This window comes from Bacillus rossius, chromosome 6 (genome assembly GCF_032445375.1).
Source record: "Bacillus rossius redtenbacheri isolate Brsri chromosome 6, Brsri_v3, whole genome shotgun sequence".
Classification (NCBI taxonomy): Eukaryota; Metazoa; Arthropoda; class Insecta; order Phasmatodea; family Bacillidae; genus Bacillus; species Bacillus rossius.
This window is the reverse complement of record NC_086334.1, coordinates 49,230,576-49,248,132: the sequence shown is the minus strand read 5'-3', so window position 1 is coordinate 49,248,132 and position 17,557 is coordinate 49,230,576. Positions and strand designations below refer to the sequence as shown.

Genomic DNA, 17,557 nt, shown 5'->3' with positions numbered 1-17,557 from the left:
GATTATTTCGGGTTACACAAAGTGTACGATAATATTTTATATTGCATTTCAAACAGCATTTAAATTCTTTTATTTTACTATCTCAAAATTAACTTTAATTTTATTTATTTCTTCCATATGCACTGTAGGCTCAGGATAGCCTCCATTTTTGTTTGTTGGTGGTTAATTTACATTTTTTGTATATGGTATTGAACGTACCAGTTACTGACATAAGTATAGTGACTGCTTTAAAGATTTTAATATACTTCAACCAGCTTAACCCCTGTTTATAACGTACAACTCGCCAAAAATATTAAAGTGCTGTGCACGCGTACCTAAATTGTTATCCCAACGTAATGTTTAAACGTATAGTAGGATCTATAACTTGAATTGAACAAATGAAAACGACTTTTCGATCATTATACTTTAATGCTTATAAGAAGAGACCGGAAAATTTCGCAAATTCATTTTGCGATAGTCTAAAATAAAAATAGTTATTCCTCAGTGCTACCTCTGCTATTGGCTTGCAACTCACCTGGATGAATCTGGGCCAATTAGAAACACCAAACCAAAGCTTTATCGAATCACAGGCTGCTACGTTGTGACGTCTCATAAGACAGCAGCCAATGAGTGGGTGACATTTGACCAAGTGTACGTATAACAATGGAGTTCATCCTACAGGGCATTGAACCCGCGAATTTTTCCGGTCCCTACTTATAAGTGTTTTATATTATTTTTAAAGACTAATTTAAATAATAATAAACTATTAAATTTTTGTTTGAAGACATGGAAAATTTTATTCGTTTAAGAATACTGAAGTTTAATGTCAAATATGATATCACTAATATACTTTACACATTCCATCATGAAATTTTATTTTAGAACACAAGGATTTTTTTAAGTTTAAATTCATCTAGTTGTGAAATGGGTGATTAAAATTCTATTTGTTGCGCTTCCAAAGCAATGATTTAATTTTAAAAAAGTATCTTTTAAATCATGGCTCCATTTGCTTGTGTGTATGACTACAATGCAGCAATTACATTTCTCGATATTATAAATTTCATTTAATTGCGTCCCTTCCTCTAATTTCACTCATTTATTTATACAATAACGTACTTATCCCAGAATAATTTCTTTTCAGCAATCCATTCACAGTTCTGACCAGATCGAAGAGAAGCAGCAAGGAATGAAAGGAAATGTCAAACGGAAGAGAAAAAATTGAAGAGCAAACACCAACTTGTGCAGGTCTCGGCAAACTCCCCAAGGAATGTGTTCAAAATTGTTTGTGCTTGCGCTGTGCGTAAAGGATACTTAACTGCAGCGCCACCAGAAAGAGGACACTTGAGGTAGCAAAAGTAGTTCCGGGCACAAGGAGGCCTGTAGCGGTTTCTGAAGTTAAATTGAGGGCATTTACATTAAGCTGAGGAATGTTCGGAAGCGTGTGCTGTGCGGAGCATAAGTAAGTAGACGTAAGAGCAGTTTCTCCAAGACAGGTAGACGTTAGAGTGCAGGAGAGGACGTATTGTAGCGGTCTCGGCGACCTACTCGAGGATACAACAGCACGCTGAGAAACTACAGAAAGTCGGCACAGTGCGGAGTAGATGCAAGTAGATGTGACAGAGAGGTAGACGTTAGAGGGCAGGAGAGAACTTGTGGCTTGTAGCGGTTTCGACGACCTACTCGAGGATAGAAGAGCGTGCCGAGAACCTCTAGAGAGCCGGCACAGTGTGGAGTAGATGTAAGTACATGTAGCAGCAGTGTCTCTAAGAGAGGTAGACGTTAAGAGGGCAGGAGATGACTACTTGTGACTTGTAGCGGTCTCGGTGACCTAGTGGAGAACAGATCAGCGTGCTGAGAAACCATAGAGAGTCGGCACAGTGCGGAGAAGATGTAAGTAGACGTAACAGGAGTGTCTCTGAGAGAGGTAGACGTTAGAGGGCGGGAGAGGACTCGTGGCGACCTACTGGGGGACAGAACAGCGTGCGGAGAACACGTAGAAAGTCGGCACAGTGTGGAGTAGATGTAAGTACATGTAGCAGCAGTGTCTCTAAGAGAGGTAGACGTTAAGAGGGCAGGAGATGACTACTTGTGGCTTGTAGCGGTCTCGGTGACCTAGTGGCGAACAGATAAGCGTGCTGAGAAACCATAGAGAGTCGGCACAGTGCGCAGTAGATGCAAGTACGTGTAGCAGCAGTGTCTCCGAGAGAGGTGGACGTCAGAGGACATAGCACCACCAAGAGGACCTGCAGAGAGGGAGCGGCGATGCGCGGGGGCGAGCACGAAGGCTGATGCTGCCCGGACGCGCGCCGATGAACCTGCAGGTGCCGGAGCTGCGGCTGCCCGTGCCGCCGACCCCGGAGTCGCCGCGGCCCTACCCGGAGGGCCTGCCCTTGCTGCGGCCCTACCCGGAGGGCCTGCCCCTGCTGCGGCCCCAGCGGCCCGCGGCGCCCGGCATGCTGCTGCTGGCGCCGCCCGCCCCTGGCACCCCGCGGCGGCGGCACTCCTGGATCTGCAGGTAACCCGCCCTCACTTCCCTGCCCCTCGTCGCACCGCCGCGCACTGCGTTCCGCTGGGCAGGAATTTGTCACCCCGGTGTGATGCCATCTGTGGCAGATGGCGCCAATCAAAATTTACAAAGCCAAAGGGAAATTTTAAACTATTTAAAGCTTGATAAAAATGAACCCGAAAAACTCGAGATCGTACTTATTGCAATAGTGCTCTATGGGGAGCATTATGTGTGTAATATTGTTTATATATATATATATATATATATATATATATATTAAAAGTGGCCTATCTAACCAAACCCAACCACATTTTCACCTTTGGTATGGTATCGTTGACTTGCGCAAACCACAATGTTGATTTATTTTTTGGCATGTACAATGAGGATCCGTAAATTTAAGGCCAACTTCGAAAAAAATATAGCGTATGACACTTATTAATAAAAAAAAGGTATGCGTGAGTAGACTCGTTGACATAATATTTTCATAATCATTTGTTTTTACTGATATTATTTTATTTTTTCTTTTAAAACATTTATCCAAAGTTAACAAATTACATTTTATGCCACTCATCAAAAAACACTGTTATGTGGTTTCGTCAGAGAGAACATGCCTGTAATCTTCTTGGACTGTAGTTATTGGCATTTTTTTTTACAGCCAACCTTCTCGTTATTATTCTTTTAATATTACTTTTTTTTTTCTCAAGCTTGATCCTTCCTTTTTTCGCAATGTGGGCTTTTGCCGTTCCATGAAATATGGTGAGGAACGAGGTCGTTAGATGGAGCAAGACATCGCTGTGTGAGTCACCCCCAAGGAAACTCGCCGAGCACCGGACTCGCGACCCGGCGACTGAGAGACCCGTCACCCCGCCGGGAGCGCCCGCGGCTGACAGAGTCCTCGCTGGGACTCCGCCCCGGGGCTACTCGCCACGAGCCAGGGTTAGAACCGCGTCCAGCCTCGAGCGAGGAAATGTTGACGAAGCCGCCGACCGAGCTGGAACAAAACCATTCGTCAACGTCTCTTGTTTTTTTTTCTCGCCGGGCCGCGCGCTAAATATTTATGCGGACTGCTTTTCTCGACGGCGGCCACCTTCCCCAAGGACGGAGCCCGTTGCAGTCGCCAACCCGCCAGACAAAAAAAAACACTACCGAGTAACAAGAGTTTCAAGCGTGTGGGCAGAAGAAGAAAAAAAAAACATGCATTTATTTTCTTCGAGCGACAGCATGTATCTGGCGTATCAGTAGAGACCGGAAAAATTCGCGGATTCATTTCGCGATAGACAAGACTCCAAACTCGTACACCTTCATGCTGAGTCAGCGATTGGACCACCGTTTACCTGAAGGACTCCAAGCCAATGAAAAACTTTCAACGAAAGAAGTATCAAATCACAAGCATCCCAGGTAACGCGTGTCACGAGTCAGTATCCAATGAGCAGGTGCAATTTGTCCTAGTACATAGAGGATCTTGAAGTTTATCCTAGAGGTCATTGAAAACGCGAATTTTTCCAGTCTCTACGTATCAGTTAGAGCAACAATCATTTCAGGGATTCATTTCACTCCAGGATAAACTCGACTTGCCTTTATAGAGTCCTCAGTGATCGATAGCAATATGATACAAATGATTGTGTAGCCCCACCCCTATTACCAACATGAAATGGGCCACAAGAAACTTATATGCTAGCACGAGTAAAGAACAAAGTGTTTGGGCACACGGTTTTATCAACATAAATAATCAACCCTTTTTGGCACGCTCCATAAATACCTAGGTCTGCTAGTTGGGACAATCTTTCTGCAACCCAAAAGCCTGATCTTCATTCAAGGGACTTTATGTCTGACAAGCCAACTCTGCGAACATACAAGAACATGACATTAATCAAACCTCATAATACGAGCGAACACAACACTCTTAAACATACTCGGGGTGTGACTCCAAACTACTTATGTTCCACAAGGCAGCATGGCACACTGTTTAAACCAAACTATATTCACAAGACTATTAAGGGGCCGAACTCCTAGCTCGCAAAATAATATTTACGACCTTGGGAAAATATTAATGTTTATAGCTAAAGCCTCTCGACGAATTATAGAATATTATATTGTCAATAAACTCTACATGAAACGTACGATTCTGAAACTTTTGTGAATACTATTCGAAAGAAAGTAATACAAAAAAAATTTTGATTTTTTTAAGAGTTGATTCAGAAAAAAGAAAATGTATCTCATTTTCACTGATGTACCTGAATAAAAATACAAAACACGTATAGAAACTGACGGAGTTTTTGTATTTAAAGAAAGGGATAATGCCTAAATATTTATTTATAGATGTGTGTGCTGGAAACACTTCATAAAAATTTAATATAAGCCATTATTTTTATCGTATGTGCTCAAGATGAGACGACAGTGTCTGTGCTGCAGATTCCTTTATTATCCCGCGATCTCCATTTTGATTTTAAGGGGCTACGATTCCCAGAGAAATCAAGTTTCACGATAAAATAAATAAATAACACGGTGAAACTTTAAACTTTGCTGGCGTATATTTGCGGGAATATTGTTTCATCCACGGCTAATTGCATGCGGCTCGCTCGCGTGTAAGCTTACATACCAGACTGGTCATCATGTCTCCGCCACATAAACAAACAAAAAAAGTAGTTTACAGGGGTTTTTCCACACATTAAGATACAATGTTATCATCCAATGTAGACGTCCCTTTTTTAAAAAAATACATCATCATTTTCCAATAAAAAACACTATTTATATTAGTACCCATTCGTATAAAGTGGCGGGTAAAAGCTAGTGAATAATACAGCAGTTGAATCTAGCCTAGAACTAAATGAAACCACGATATAATCGCCCGCTACAGCCGCCTGAAAAAAAAATGCCATCGACTTATTTGGCCGGGCCATTCAGGGAGCTTGTGCTTTCGCAGACAATTGTCGTGATTGGTGTGCCAACAGTAGACATGTAACATGAAATATAATTTGTCACGAATCATTTACATTATATGGAAGTAATTTAACATACACATAGTCTCGAAGAATACATGCCCCTTCCGATGCATGGATGGGTTAAGTACGATAGTTAGGGGGTTTCAAACGATAATGCTTCGTCTTTTTTTGTGTGTATGGGGGAGGGAGTTAGGGAGGTACGTAACCTAGACGTAACGCGGTGAACATTGACACTCAGGCTCGATACGATAATCGATGTCGGAACTGAGACAGCCATCTCGCCTGCCGTTACGGCCGCGTGAAGGGGTTGGAACTACGGGAAGGCGGGGGTTGAAGAAGACCTTTAAGCCCCTGGCGAGGGAAAGAGCACAGGAAATGTTAAGCCCCTCGATGGCTGAGGGTAGGTCTTGTCAGAGAAGTTCATTGTCATGACCGACATCCTCGCGGTAATGCCGTAACGTGTGCTTTTACAAAATATTCCTTTGGAAGAAATAGTTGTACTACAGGAAAGATATTGTAACTGTGTACGAATCATGACTATTTTTTATTTTTGCGTATATGAAAAACTTTTTCAGAGAAAATACAAAGAATTTCTTGAGAAAATTTTCGCAAAATTATATATTTTAATTGATGTTTCATTCAAGCATATTATTTTAACATAATGGAAAAGATAATCGAATGTTCAATAGTTGTAATTTAGTTAGTTTAATTACGCTTTTTAATGTATGCAGTTAATACAGGAAAGCTATTGGGGGAACGGTTTACAAATAAATTTAACTATTGGAAGTACTTGGACAACACAAAGTATAAATGCCCGGGTAAGAATCCGAAGCTGGTATTATTGCGAACACTAATGTGTAGTGATACAGTTGTTTTCATTTAAAAGTACAAATTTACAAATATCTGTAATTTTAAACGAATATTTATGTTCCGTTTACAAAAAAAAATACATTTTCGTGGCCTTTCATTCCTCTTTATTTTTTTAACGAGCGATCTTGTTTGCTATCATCTATATCAAGCTTCTTTTTTATACATCTACCATGGTCTTTTACAAGTTGTTATTTTGTAACATTCTATAATGCATAATATTTTAAGGAGGAGAGCTAGATTTTTAAAGTCGCAAACTTGTATTCAAACATTTTTTGCTCCTTAAAATAAACTCCGCGAAATCATGTAGATAATATTTTAGGAGATAGTTACATATATGCAAAATTGGCGTTTTATAATGGTTTTTGCAACAAAAACCTCTCGATTAATTTTCTGGGCTTCTGCCACATTTTATCTTCTACCAGGAATGCCCATGATTGGATCGTAAAATTATTATAATTATGTTAGTGGTTTCTTATCCTTGAGGTCTGATGCTATCGCAAATCCATTGTCTAATTTTATACATTCTAGGTAAGGTCTAAATAATAACACGCAATTTATTGCTTTACGGGGATTTTATGGGCAATATATTCAGAATTTTCAATATTTCATCACTCAGCACCTGTTAAGTTTCAGTTGGAATTTATTACATATATCGGCATGATTATTTAATTTACTATAGCTTAAATAGTTGGTTGTGGCAGCTTTCATGTAGTAGCAGTTATCAAATATTATTTAGGTGAACACACTCTTTTTCACTGAAAAAAATCTCTTTTAAGAATGTAAATGAGACCTGTTTTAGCTAAATCATGCAAAATATATTTATTTTACCACCACTAAGCGTGTAATGTTTTCTGCCAGTATTGATACATACTACTTTACCTTCATAAAAACCACAAAAACGCTGATTTTCTGTTTTTTTGCTATCATTTTTTTTAAAACTGTATTCCCTATAGTACCATTATTTTGCCCCCTTCATTAAGCTAATGAAAACGGGAGTGCAAAGATTAATAATTATATTTTTACACAGTTGACACAATCGTTAACAAGGGGACGCTACATTTTTTTTTGCATCCTCTCAGAGACGATGTTTATAAAAAAACTACGCATATTGCGATAAATTATGCTATTTACCTTAGAGAAAAACCGACCTGTTGTTTGAAAAGTCGATGTATGCAACAACATGTACGGTGTTGTTTCTAAATTAAACATGCTGATTCATTAGATTAGTCGTTGAGAATTTCAATCAAGTCCTCGCCATATAAATTCTATTAAAATCCAAGAAAGGTGTTTAAGTAATTCCAGGGATAAGTGATTTTTCTCAATTTCCTTTAGTCATTTCTTTATATCAGTACAATTTTTATGTACCTTCAATCTGTTATAACTACTGCGAATTAATGAAAGCTCCCTAAACAACTGTTAAAACTGATGCTCCACATTAATGCATATTGACGGAAGTGTTACTTTTTTTCATTAGCATTTACTTGTTTCCAGTTTTTTTGGGAGGTTCACATAGGCTACGTGTGGTGTTTTAATGAATGTTTCTTTAATTATTAAATCACCCTTTAAGTTTATAGTGCAAATAGGGAAATTAATTTGGAGTTAGTGGATAAAGTATTTAATCAGTCAGGACCTGTACTTTTGATTTCAGCACCTGTTTGCCCTAGTTCTAGAAAGCATCATCTGTAGTGCATAAATGCACAGATCCCCAAAACCGTCTCTAATTTAGTTTTATTGTATCCTCCAATTCGCTTTTACGGTGTAGGAGTTTCTATAAATTTACGGAAAAATTTAAGGGAACTTCAGCCTATTTTAACTTAATGGGAACACGTTTCATACTTAAACAAAACGGTATTATAAGACATGTATCTTTTTTTTTGGAGCTTTGCGTTTTTGGGATTCAAAAATGATTCTTCTGAAGGAATACGAAGCGGTCCTATACGGTTAAATGGTGAAAACGCTCGTTTATATTGCAGTCGAGACAATTACACAAAATTAACATTTATCATAAAAATTTGGTTAAAACCTACAAAAAAAAGGACACCTAAAAAGGACGCTTTAAAGAGCAGCTGTTCAAATTTGTAGCAATATAAATACAGACATTTTACACTTGTTTACTGAATTTGTTGTTCGATATAATTACAAAACCACTTCAAAATTGGTTCTCTTCATTTTTTTTTTACTTTGCACATCCTTGATTTATAAAATAAAGACTTTATTGTTACATTCCGTTTTCCTACCCCCCCCCCCCCCCCAGGCGATAGTAAATATAAAAAAACGGGGAAAGTTTCGATGATACGTGGAATTATTAAAATAGGTTTTTGTACTTTTTTTATGCAATTTTGTCATTATAAATTCTGGAATTGTATGAAAATTTTAAAATCAACTGAACGTCGCAAAATTTGTTGACATGAGTTAAAAATAAATAAAATAAAACGTACTTGGCAATCGCCGGGACGCAAGGCAGGCCATGCGTACAGACCTGAAAAATTCGCGGGTTCATTTCGTGTTATGCTAAAATTCAAATAATTATACCTTAGTGCTGCTTCTGCCATTGGTTCACTGTTAATCTGGAGGACTGAGGGCCCATTAGAGACCCTCACTAATAGAAGTGTCGAATCACAGGCCACCCAGTCGAGACGACTCACAAAGTCAACAGCCAATGAACAGTTGGCATTTGCCAGAGTGTGTAGAGGATATTGGAGTCTATCCTGGAGGTCATTGAACCCGTGAATTTTTCCGGTCTCTAGCCATGCGTGAGGTGTCCCAACATTGAACGGACGGCACACTCGCAAGCGCAGAGCTCCCGTCCAAACGGGCGAACGGAAAGTCGTGACGGGCCGCAACGGGAGGTGGCGCGCGGAGGTTCCTGCGACGGCCTGGCGAGGGAATATCGATCCCTCGAGTCGATACTGCCGCGCGGGAGACACGAGAGCCGCCGAGGCGACAGCGTCCCTTTGAGGACCTGTGAGACGAAAAAGATGAAGGATGAAGGCCGGATGAAATTTTAAAAAAAAATATATATATATATATATATATATATATAGCCTGCGCTCTAGAATATTGCAGTAGGCCTACACAGAAAAAAAAATTCTGTACATTCACAAAAGAAAAACCCTTTGCCAAGAAACAGTTTTTAATACAAAAAATAAAGATGTTGCCACCTTGTGCAACACATGGGTATGATATTTTTTGCATGTATGAAATACCTTTTTTTCAAATTAATACTGAGTATATGTTACGAAAAATGGCGAATAATTTTATATTTTCATTGATGTTACGTTCAAGCATAATTTTTGCTAAACCATGGAGAGAAAAAAATCGAATATTTAACAATTTGACTTTATTTATTTTAATCATGCTTGTTATGGCGCAGTTGATAATGGAAAGCTATTCAGGTAAAGGTTTACAAATTACTAACTGTTGTAGTTACTGGGACAACACAAATCATAAAGGCCCGGGTGATAGTCCGAACCCAGTATTAATGCGAACACTATTTTGTAGTGATACAGTTGTACGTCTTGTGTCAGTTAAACTAAAAGAAATATTAATTAACCTTTTTTAAGGTAAATTAAATTTATTGTTTACATAAAGTTTAGATTATCAATTACGACAGGTCTTAGTTACATAAAACGTGCATTCGTAGGGCAATGACACAATATCAAACATTTATTTTATTTTATTTAGAATGTGTTTTGGGATCATAGTATGCAAAATAATTCTTCTAGTAAATTTTATATATTTATAACAATGTCAATTATTGTGCATTTCCTTCTTTTGGAATATATTAAACGAACTGATTGTCTCAGGAAGCCGAAGTTCGCCATTCGAATTCAGAAGCATTGATAACGTACACAACGTTAAGGATGTTTGGATAAGCGCCTCGGTACATCCTCAATATAATGATGCATCACTGCACATTTTTAGCCCAGAACTATTTAAAAAAAATAAAATAAAATTCATTTAACATATGAAAAGTACCTCCTTAAAAAATACGTCGCCTTTACATGAAGAGATTTAATTTCTAGTAAAGGCACCTCACTGTAATAAAATATTTTCTTTAATTATTCGCGCTTGCGTAACTGGCTATTAAAGTTCAAACCCACGGCCACAAACATCTGCACTTTGACTACCGCACACTTTCCATCATGAAAATTACCTCGTTAAAAAATACGTCGCCTTTACATGAAGAGTTTTTAATTTCTAGTAAAGGCACCTCATGGTAATAAAATATTTTCTTTAATTATTCGCGCTTGCGTAACTGGCTATTCATGTTCAAATCCACGTCCACAAACATCTGCACTTTGACTACCGCACACTTTCCATCAAACCAAGCGTATAAAAAAACACTAAAATTCATTTAACATATGAAAAGTACCTCGTTAAAAAATACGTCGCCTTTACATGAAGAGTTTTTAATTTCTAGTAAAGGCACCTCACGGTAATAAAATATTTTCTTTAATTATTCGCGCTTGCGTAACTGGCTATTAATGTTCCACGGCCACAAACATCTGCACTTTGACTACCGCACACTTTCCATCAAACCAAGCGTGTTATTATTATTATTATTATTATTATTATTATTATTATTATTATTATTATTATTATTATTATTATGGATCCTTTTTTTTCTAAATTGTTTTAAAGCAGCTTTGGCTACATTCACAATCCACTGGTTTCACAACCACTAGGCATTATTAAAATTCAAACGTAATGCTAGGTCTTTGTCATGTTTAAGATTTCGTTGTCTTGAGAGTATGCTAATAGCCCACTCTGTATTTGCATGCTCTGAAGTATGTGTAAGTACTTACTAAAAAACCAAATCGTAAATGATTATTTAACATAACTAAAAAGAAAGTACGTTATAATGAATAAATAAGAATATGAAAGTGATATGTAATTCAAACATAACACACAAATATTTCTTGCTCTGGAAAGAGAAACTATTTTCTAATACAGCATAAAGTAATGGTAAAGCGTACTTCGGGTTACTGTTATCATTTGTGATAACCAAATATAGAGTATTTTTAAGAAATTGTTTATTTTGAGGAACAGTGTTTTTTACCTCTTATGTGGACTGAAAAAGTAAATAAGTCTTTTAACAAGAAATAAAAATACAATTTGAACAGCCAATTCTACATTGAACATCTCTGATTAAATTTTTAAAGATATTTACATCATACACAAATCTGAATAGGCCACATGACAATTTTGCCTAATGTAAGTTCTTTTATCTTCTATGTTCTAATTTTAAAACACATATTAATAATAACTGAAACAAATATGCACTTGTTAAAGCTTTACAATGTTTGGTATTAAAAGGTGCGATTTGAGAATGCCATGTAACAGTTATTATAATTAATAATATGCATTTTTTACATTGGCGTAGCTGTGTTCATAAAGTTGGGAGGGGGGGGACAAATAATGATTTTGATGTCATGTAAACCCATTCCTCTCTTACTAAGATGGGAGGTCCAGGGGTCCTCCACCGGAAAATTTTGATTTTGAAAGTGCAAAATAGCACTTTTTAAGCATTTTTTGTATCTAACCATTGGATACATCGATGTTAAAATTATTATTGTTTCCTTAAGATAAAATGTGAGAGTGAAGAAATTACAAATAAAAATGGGCAGAATAATATTATAAAATAAAAATACCACGGCCTAGAAAGTTCGGGGAACAGTCCCCTCCACCCAAAACGTTCAGGGGGACACGTCCCCCCTGTCCCCCCCCCGTTCCTACGCCCCTGATTTTTTAACATTACAATTAAAGTCCTTTATAACGCAACTGTGCTAAGGCTTCGTAAAAAACGCGGAATCAATTTTTTAAAAAAAATTATTGTTTGATGTGATACTTAGTGATCTAAAAAAAATAATCACATGTTCGCTCCGCGATAATCTAGAATTCAAATACGTATACCTTTTAGGTGAGTCTGCGGTAGAAAGAATATGGGCCTTAGAGATATTCAAGGTTTGAATCACAAGTTACCCGGATGAAACATACCACAAGTCGGATCCCCGGTCATCATAAACATTTCAACGAGGAAGCTGAGAATTGTGGAGGCTAGCATAGGGATCGTTGAACGCGAAAATGTTTTACTCCATAATGACATGTATACGCTAGACTCCTGCGAATTTCGCGTTTTATTCTGGTTGCATGCTGGATTCTGCAACATTTTTCAGTAATGAAGTTAGAGATACCAATTCAATGGTTGCTGCCACAGATTATCTTGTGCTTGGTTTTAACATGGCTGGGTCGTATAAATGTTTAATCTTTTTTACTTATTTCTTGTCAGTCAGGGCTTGTGAAATAACCCATTATTGTCTAAAGGTACGCAGAAAACAAAAATCTGCGTACTTTAACAAAAAAATTCCTTTGGAAACCAGTTTCCAAGAAATAGTTTTTAAATTACAAGAAAAATAAAAATAAATTATATATGAAATACTTTTTTCGAGATAAAACTGAGTATTTCTTACTAAAATAAGCGCGTTATTTTATATTTTATTGCCGTTTCATTCAAGCACCAAATATTTTTTAAACCATAGAAAAGATAATCGAATATTCAGTAATTGGACTTTGTATTGATTCATTTTGCTTATTAATGTTCGAAGTTGATACTGGAAATAAGCTATTCAGGGAATGGTTTACAATTAACTTTAACTATTGGAGGTACTTGTTAAAACACACAACATGAATTCCCGGGTAGAAATGTGAACCCATTATTAATGCGCAAACTTATTTTTGTAGCGATATAGTTAGTTGTTTTCAATTAAATGTGAAACATTTCAGATGTAATTTTACATGAATATTTCGGGGACGCACCACAACGCCGAAATACCACAACGCCGAAATGCCAAATTGACCACAACGCCGAAATGCCACAACTCCGAAATGCCAAATTGACCAGAACGCCCACAGCTAGAAAACTGCTGTGTACCACAACGCCGAATTACCACAACGTCGAAATACACTAACGCCGAAAAATGTCATTGCAGGACTACCACAAAGGTTAGGTTAGATTAGACTTGGTTAGGTTAGACTAGGTTAGGTTAGACTAGGTTAGGTTAGACTAGGTTAAGTTAGGCTAGGTTAGGTTAGGCTAGGCTAGGATATGCTAGGTTAAGTTAGGTTAGGTTATATTACGCTAGGTTAGGTTAGGTTAGGTTAGGTTTGATTGTGGTATTTCGGCGTTAAGGTACATTTAAAGAACACATACAAATTCATTCAGTTGTTATTTCGGCGTTGTAGTACACAGCAGTTTTCTCGCTGTCGGCGTTGTGGTCAATTTTGACATTCGGCGTTATGGTATTTCGGCGTTGTGGTAACGATCCAATATTTCTTTCCCACTTTAAAAAAAAATACAATTGATACATTGTGTCTGTGTCCAAATGAGAGTCGCCGGTCCCTCGCCATGTCCGGTTGCACGCAGTCGGAGCCAGGCCCGAGAAGTGCGGTGTTCGGTCCAGGTCGACCGTCGGGCGCGCATGACTCGTTATCGCAGGGCCGGCGGGGAACGCTATCGCGGGTCAGGGTTTGTCGGCCGGACGTGGGATCCTGCGGCGCTTGCCTGGCGCAGGGGGAAAAACACACGTGCACCGTTGAACATGTTCGCCTTCAGTTCACGAACAATGTTGCACAGTTAGAAATTACAGTAAATAATTTATGGACTTTTCAAACGATGAATTTTTACCTCAGACAAACGAAGAGCTCTTCGTAATTTCAAATATCGTCGTCATAATTACTTTTTTCTGCGTATTGGTCCAAGATAGGCTTACGATTTGCAAAAAAAAAAACGGCCCAAATTTGCCGCAACTTTGCCATCGTTTACATTTTATATTTTAATGGACACGTCGTTTTGCCTAATTTTTCAGTTCGTAAAGTTGTAACTTGTCCCTCTGTACCGGAAAAATTCTCGGATTCATTTCGTGGTGGGATAAAATTTTGATATGCGCACCTCTAAGCTGATTCCGCTGTTGCCACGAAGTTTATAGGAAATACTCTTGGCCAATGAGAAACCCTCAACTAAAGAACCGTCGAATCACAGGCTACCTAGTTGATACGTCCCACCAGCCAGCAGCCAATGAACAGATGGCATTTGGCCGAGTATGCGGAGTAGGTGGAGTCTATTATAGAGTTGATTGCAAAACCGAATTTTCCCGTTCCCTACTTGAACCAATAGATTTAGTAATGTGCTATTCGCATGCAGAGTGCTGTGATATTTTTATAACTTCGGCTACATGAAAACTGTGTATGGTGTGAAGTGTGATTTTTCCGCCGTTCTTGGTGAGCGAGTATAGGGACTGCGAAACATTCACACATTTCACACATCTCAGTGACCTCAGTGACCTACTTCACACTCCTCTTCATCCTCGGGGGTAGTTCCCCTGCTGGTTAGCACTCACTTGGGAGCTGTCTTAAATAAGTTTCCCGTGGCGAGCCAATTCTTTCGTTGAGGGTTCCTCGTTGGCTTGGAGCCGACCTCCGTGGCGAAGTTAGTTGAAGAACTTACTTCCATGCGTAAGATTGTTTTTGTACAAATCCCGGGTAAGTCACTGGTGCGCGTGGCAACTTTTTATTAATATTAACTTGGATTATGTTAAGTTTGAAACCCGTCCACTAATTGGCCTAGCGTTATTAAGTTATATCGTAAGTATGCAATAAATTGTTAGGTAATCAATAATTCATCGGTAGGGATAAAAAAAATTCACATATTCTTTTTTTTAAATTGCCTAGAATTCAAAAACTTATACATTTTTGCTGTATCTGCTATTGGCTCAGATTTTTCGCGGAGGACAGTTAGCAAATGAGAGACCCTCAGCGGAAGCAGTAAAGAATCCCAGGCTGTCGTATAACCAGGACCTGCAAGTCAGCGGCCAATTGAAAGGTGACATTTTTTCGAGTTTAAATAGGTCCTAAGCGTGTGGAATTTCCCTGTTTCTTTTCGTTGGTAGAGACGTGCAAAATTCTCCTTATTTTCCGTTGCAAGGGTATATGTTATACTATCGAATTTAGTATCAAATTTTTTGTTTGCTGATTGGAATCTGTCACGTTGTATCCTTTGTCATGTTTCCTCATGTCTGTGGAGTCACACGTTCTTTGCAAGTCAATGAATTTTTTTTTTATTTCTCGAGGGAATGTCAGTTAAGAAACACACTAGCCAATACCAGAGGGGTATCGAGATGTATAACAGTTTGCAGCTTGGTCTGTTGCCAAATAATAACACGTTTTTCGCAAGTCCGTAGCAATAACTCTTTGGCTCAGAATCCTCCATATAAATAGATACCCAGAAGTTATACATTTGGTTTTTGGCTAAAATACAGTCCATTGTATATTCTACCCACATGTTTCATATTGGATCAATTCTTACTGTGAAGTTAAAAATGATGATGTCACTCTACTGCTCTATGGTAGGTGACTGGCATACAGACGTAGAAGAGAGTGTCGAAACAATTATGACGCAATCGTCAAATAAATGGAAAGGTATACATATTTGCTGTCTCCTTCATGAGTAAAATAATGCACGAAACTTCCTGGTTAGCCTACTACATATAAGTAGATACCGGAAATTTTGCGGATTAATTTCGCATTATGCCAGAATCCAAACACATGTACATTTGTTTTGCTTCTTTTATTAGCTCACAGTTAATATGAAGGATTCTGAGCAAATGAAAAACCTTCAGCCAAAGAATTATCGGATCTCAAGCATAAAATTTTGATAGGTCACAGAAGTCAGTAGCCAATGAACAGGTAGCATTTCCCCGCCTATGAAGGCGATATTGGATTCAATCCTAGAGGTCAGACAGTCCCTACGTATGTTACATATTTATGAAAGAAGATGACAAAGTTAAAAAAAAATGTATTATTGGTGTAAATATATACATATATATATACATGGCCGTCAAAAGTGTGTGGGAAGGTGGGAAAAATAACTGGGGCCCCAGCTGAGTTCAGAAATATATTTTATGCCATAGTGTATCCTGATAGTAGAAAGAAAATTAGAATTCAATTGTCATTAGAATTATTGTCAGTAGAATTATTTGGAACCTTAAAAAAGGTTATATGGTTCGTGCAGATCATATCTATAGCAATGGCTGGTCACGCTTTATGTCTTAAGATTTTTAATTTTATTGGAAGTTTGAAAGATTTGTACATGAAGTGTTTAGGGAGGAGGCCCGACCAAATTACTTGCCTCTGGGCCCTTATTTTCTCTCAACGTTCCTGTACACACACACACACATACACATATATATATATTATATTTATATATATATGGGGGATGTATTTTTCGTGAAAAAATCTGATCACTCAGACTGCAGTCTTGTGATTGGCGAACGCCTGCAAGAGAAGTTATTGCTCTGTTCGGCCAGGCCATTCAGAACACATTTGCTTCCACACCGGATGGCTATGATTTGGTGTGCTGTCAGTAGACATGAACCTGAAAAAAAACTCAACCATTCACGTAATCCAGACAGTGCTACAATGTTTTAACATACAAATGGTCTGGAAGTATTTTTGCGAAAAATGTATGGCCTTTTATATTATATTATATATATATATATATATATGCAGTGACTCTGAATTCAACCGAAAGAAAAGAAGTTGCCTGAAGGTTAATCACTACAAAATATGTTGAAAACATCTATACAACTTATATTGTCTAAAGTGCTTCGTAAGGCTGGTACACTCTTTTGGAGCTCAACAAACTTTGTTATTACCAATAAATTTACTAGAGAAGGCAAACTGAGCTTCTATGTAATGTTTAACTGAACGAAGCTCTTCAACCACCGAGAGTTTTGTAGCTGTCGCAAAATTATTTTATTAAAATAATTGGGGGATCTTACACGTCATAAAAATATGTGGAAAATAAACTTACTACTCCCAATACTTTCAATTGAAATTATTTTGCGACAGCGACAAAATTCACGGTGATTGTAGAACTACAATTCAATTACATAAAATCCAGGCGCATAGTGATCCACATTTAATACTTTTTTTCTATTATTAATGGAGGCAAGCATTTTCCGCGAAAAAAAAATTCTGCTCGTCTATTAGACTGCAACGAGTTATACCCGCTCCAGCGGTTTCTTCCCTGTGATTGGCGGCCGTCTGCGAGAGAAGTCTTTGCCTTACTTGACCGAGCTATTCAGGACGCCTATGCTGCCACACTGAATTACGTGATTGGTGTTATAACAATCAACATGTAGATGAAAGAAACCCAATCACGAAACACAGACGATGCTACAATGATTTAACTTTCAGCTAT

At 38.0% G+C, this 17,557-nt stretch overlaps 1 protein-coding gene across 1 annotated transcript in view; it reads left to right on the top strand.

Annotated features, from left to right (window-relative positions):
• LOC134533163 (MAGE-like protein 2) overlaps positions 1-17,557 on the top strand; it is a 270,116-nt gene that overhangs the window by 102,543 nt on the left and 150,016 nt on the right. The window contains exon 2 of the mRNA XM_063370523.1: positions 1,121-2,494. Coding sequence (XP_063226593.1) covers positions 2,268-2,494 — 227 coding nt within the window. The 5' untranslated portion in view covers positions 1,121-2,267. The remainder of the gene's footprint in view (positions 1-1,120; positions 2,495-17,557) is intronic.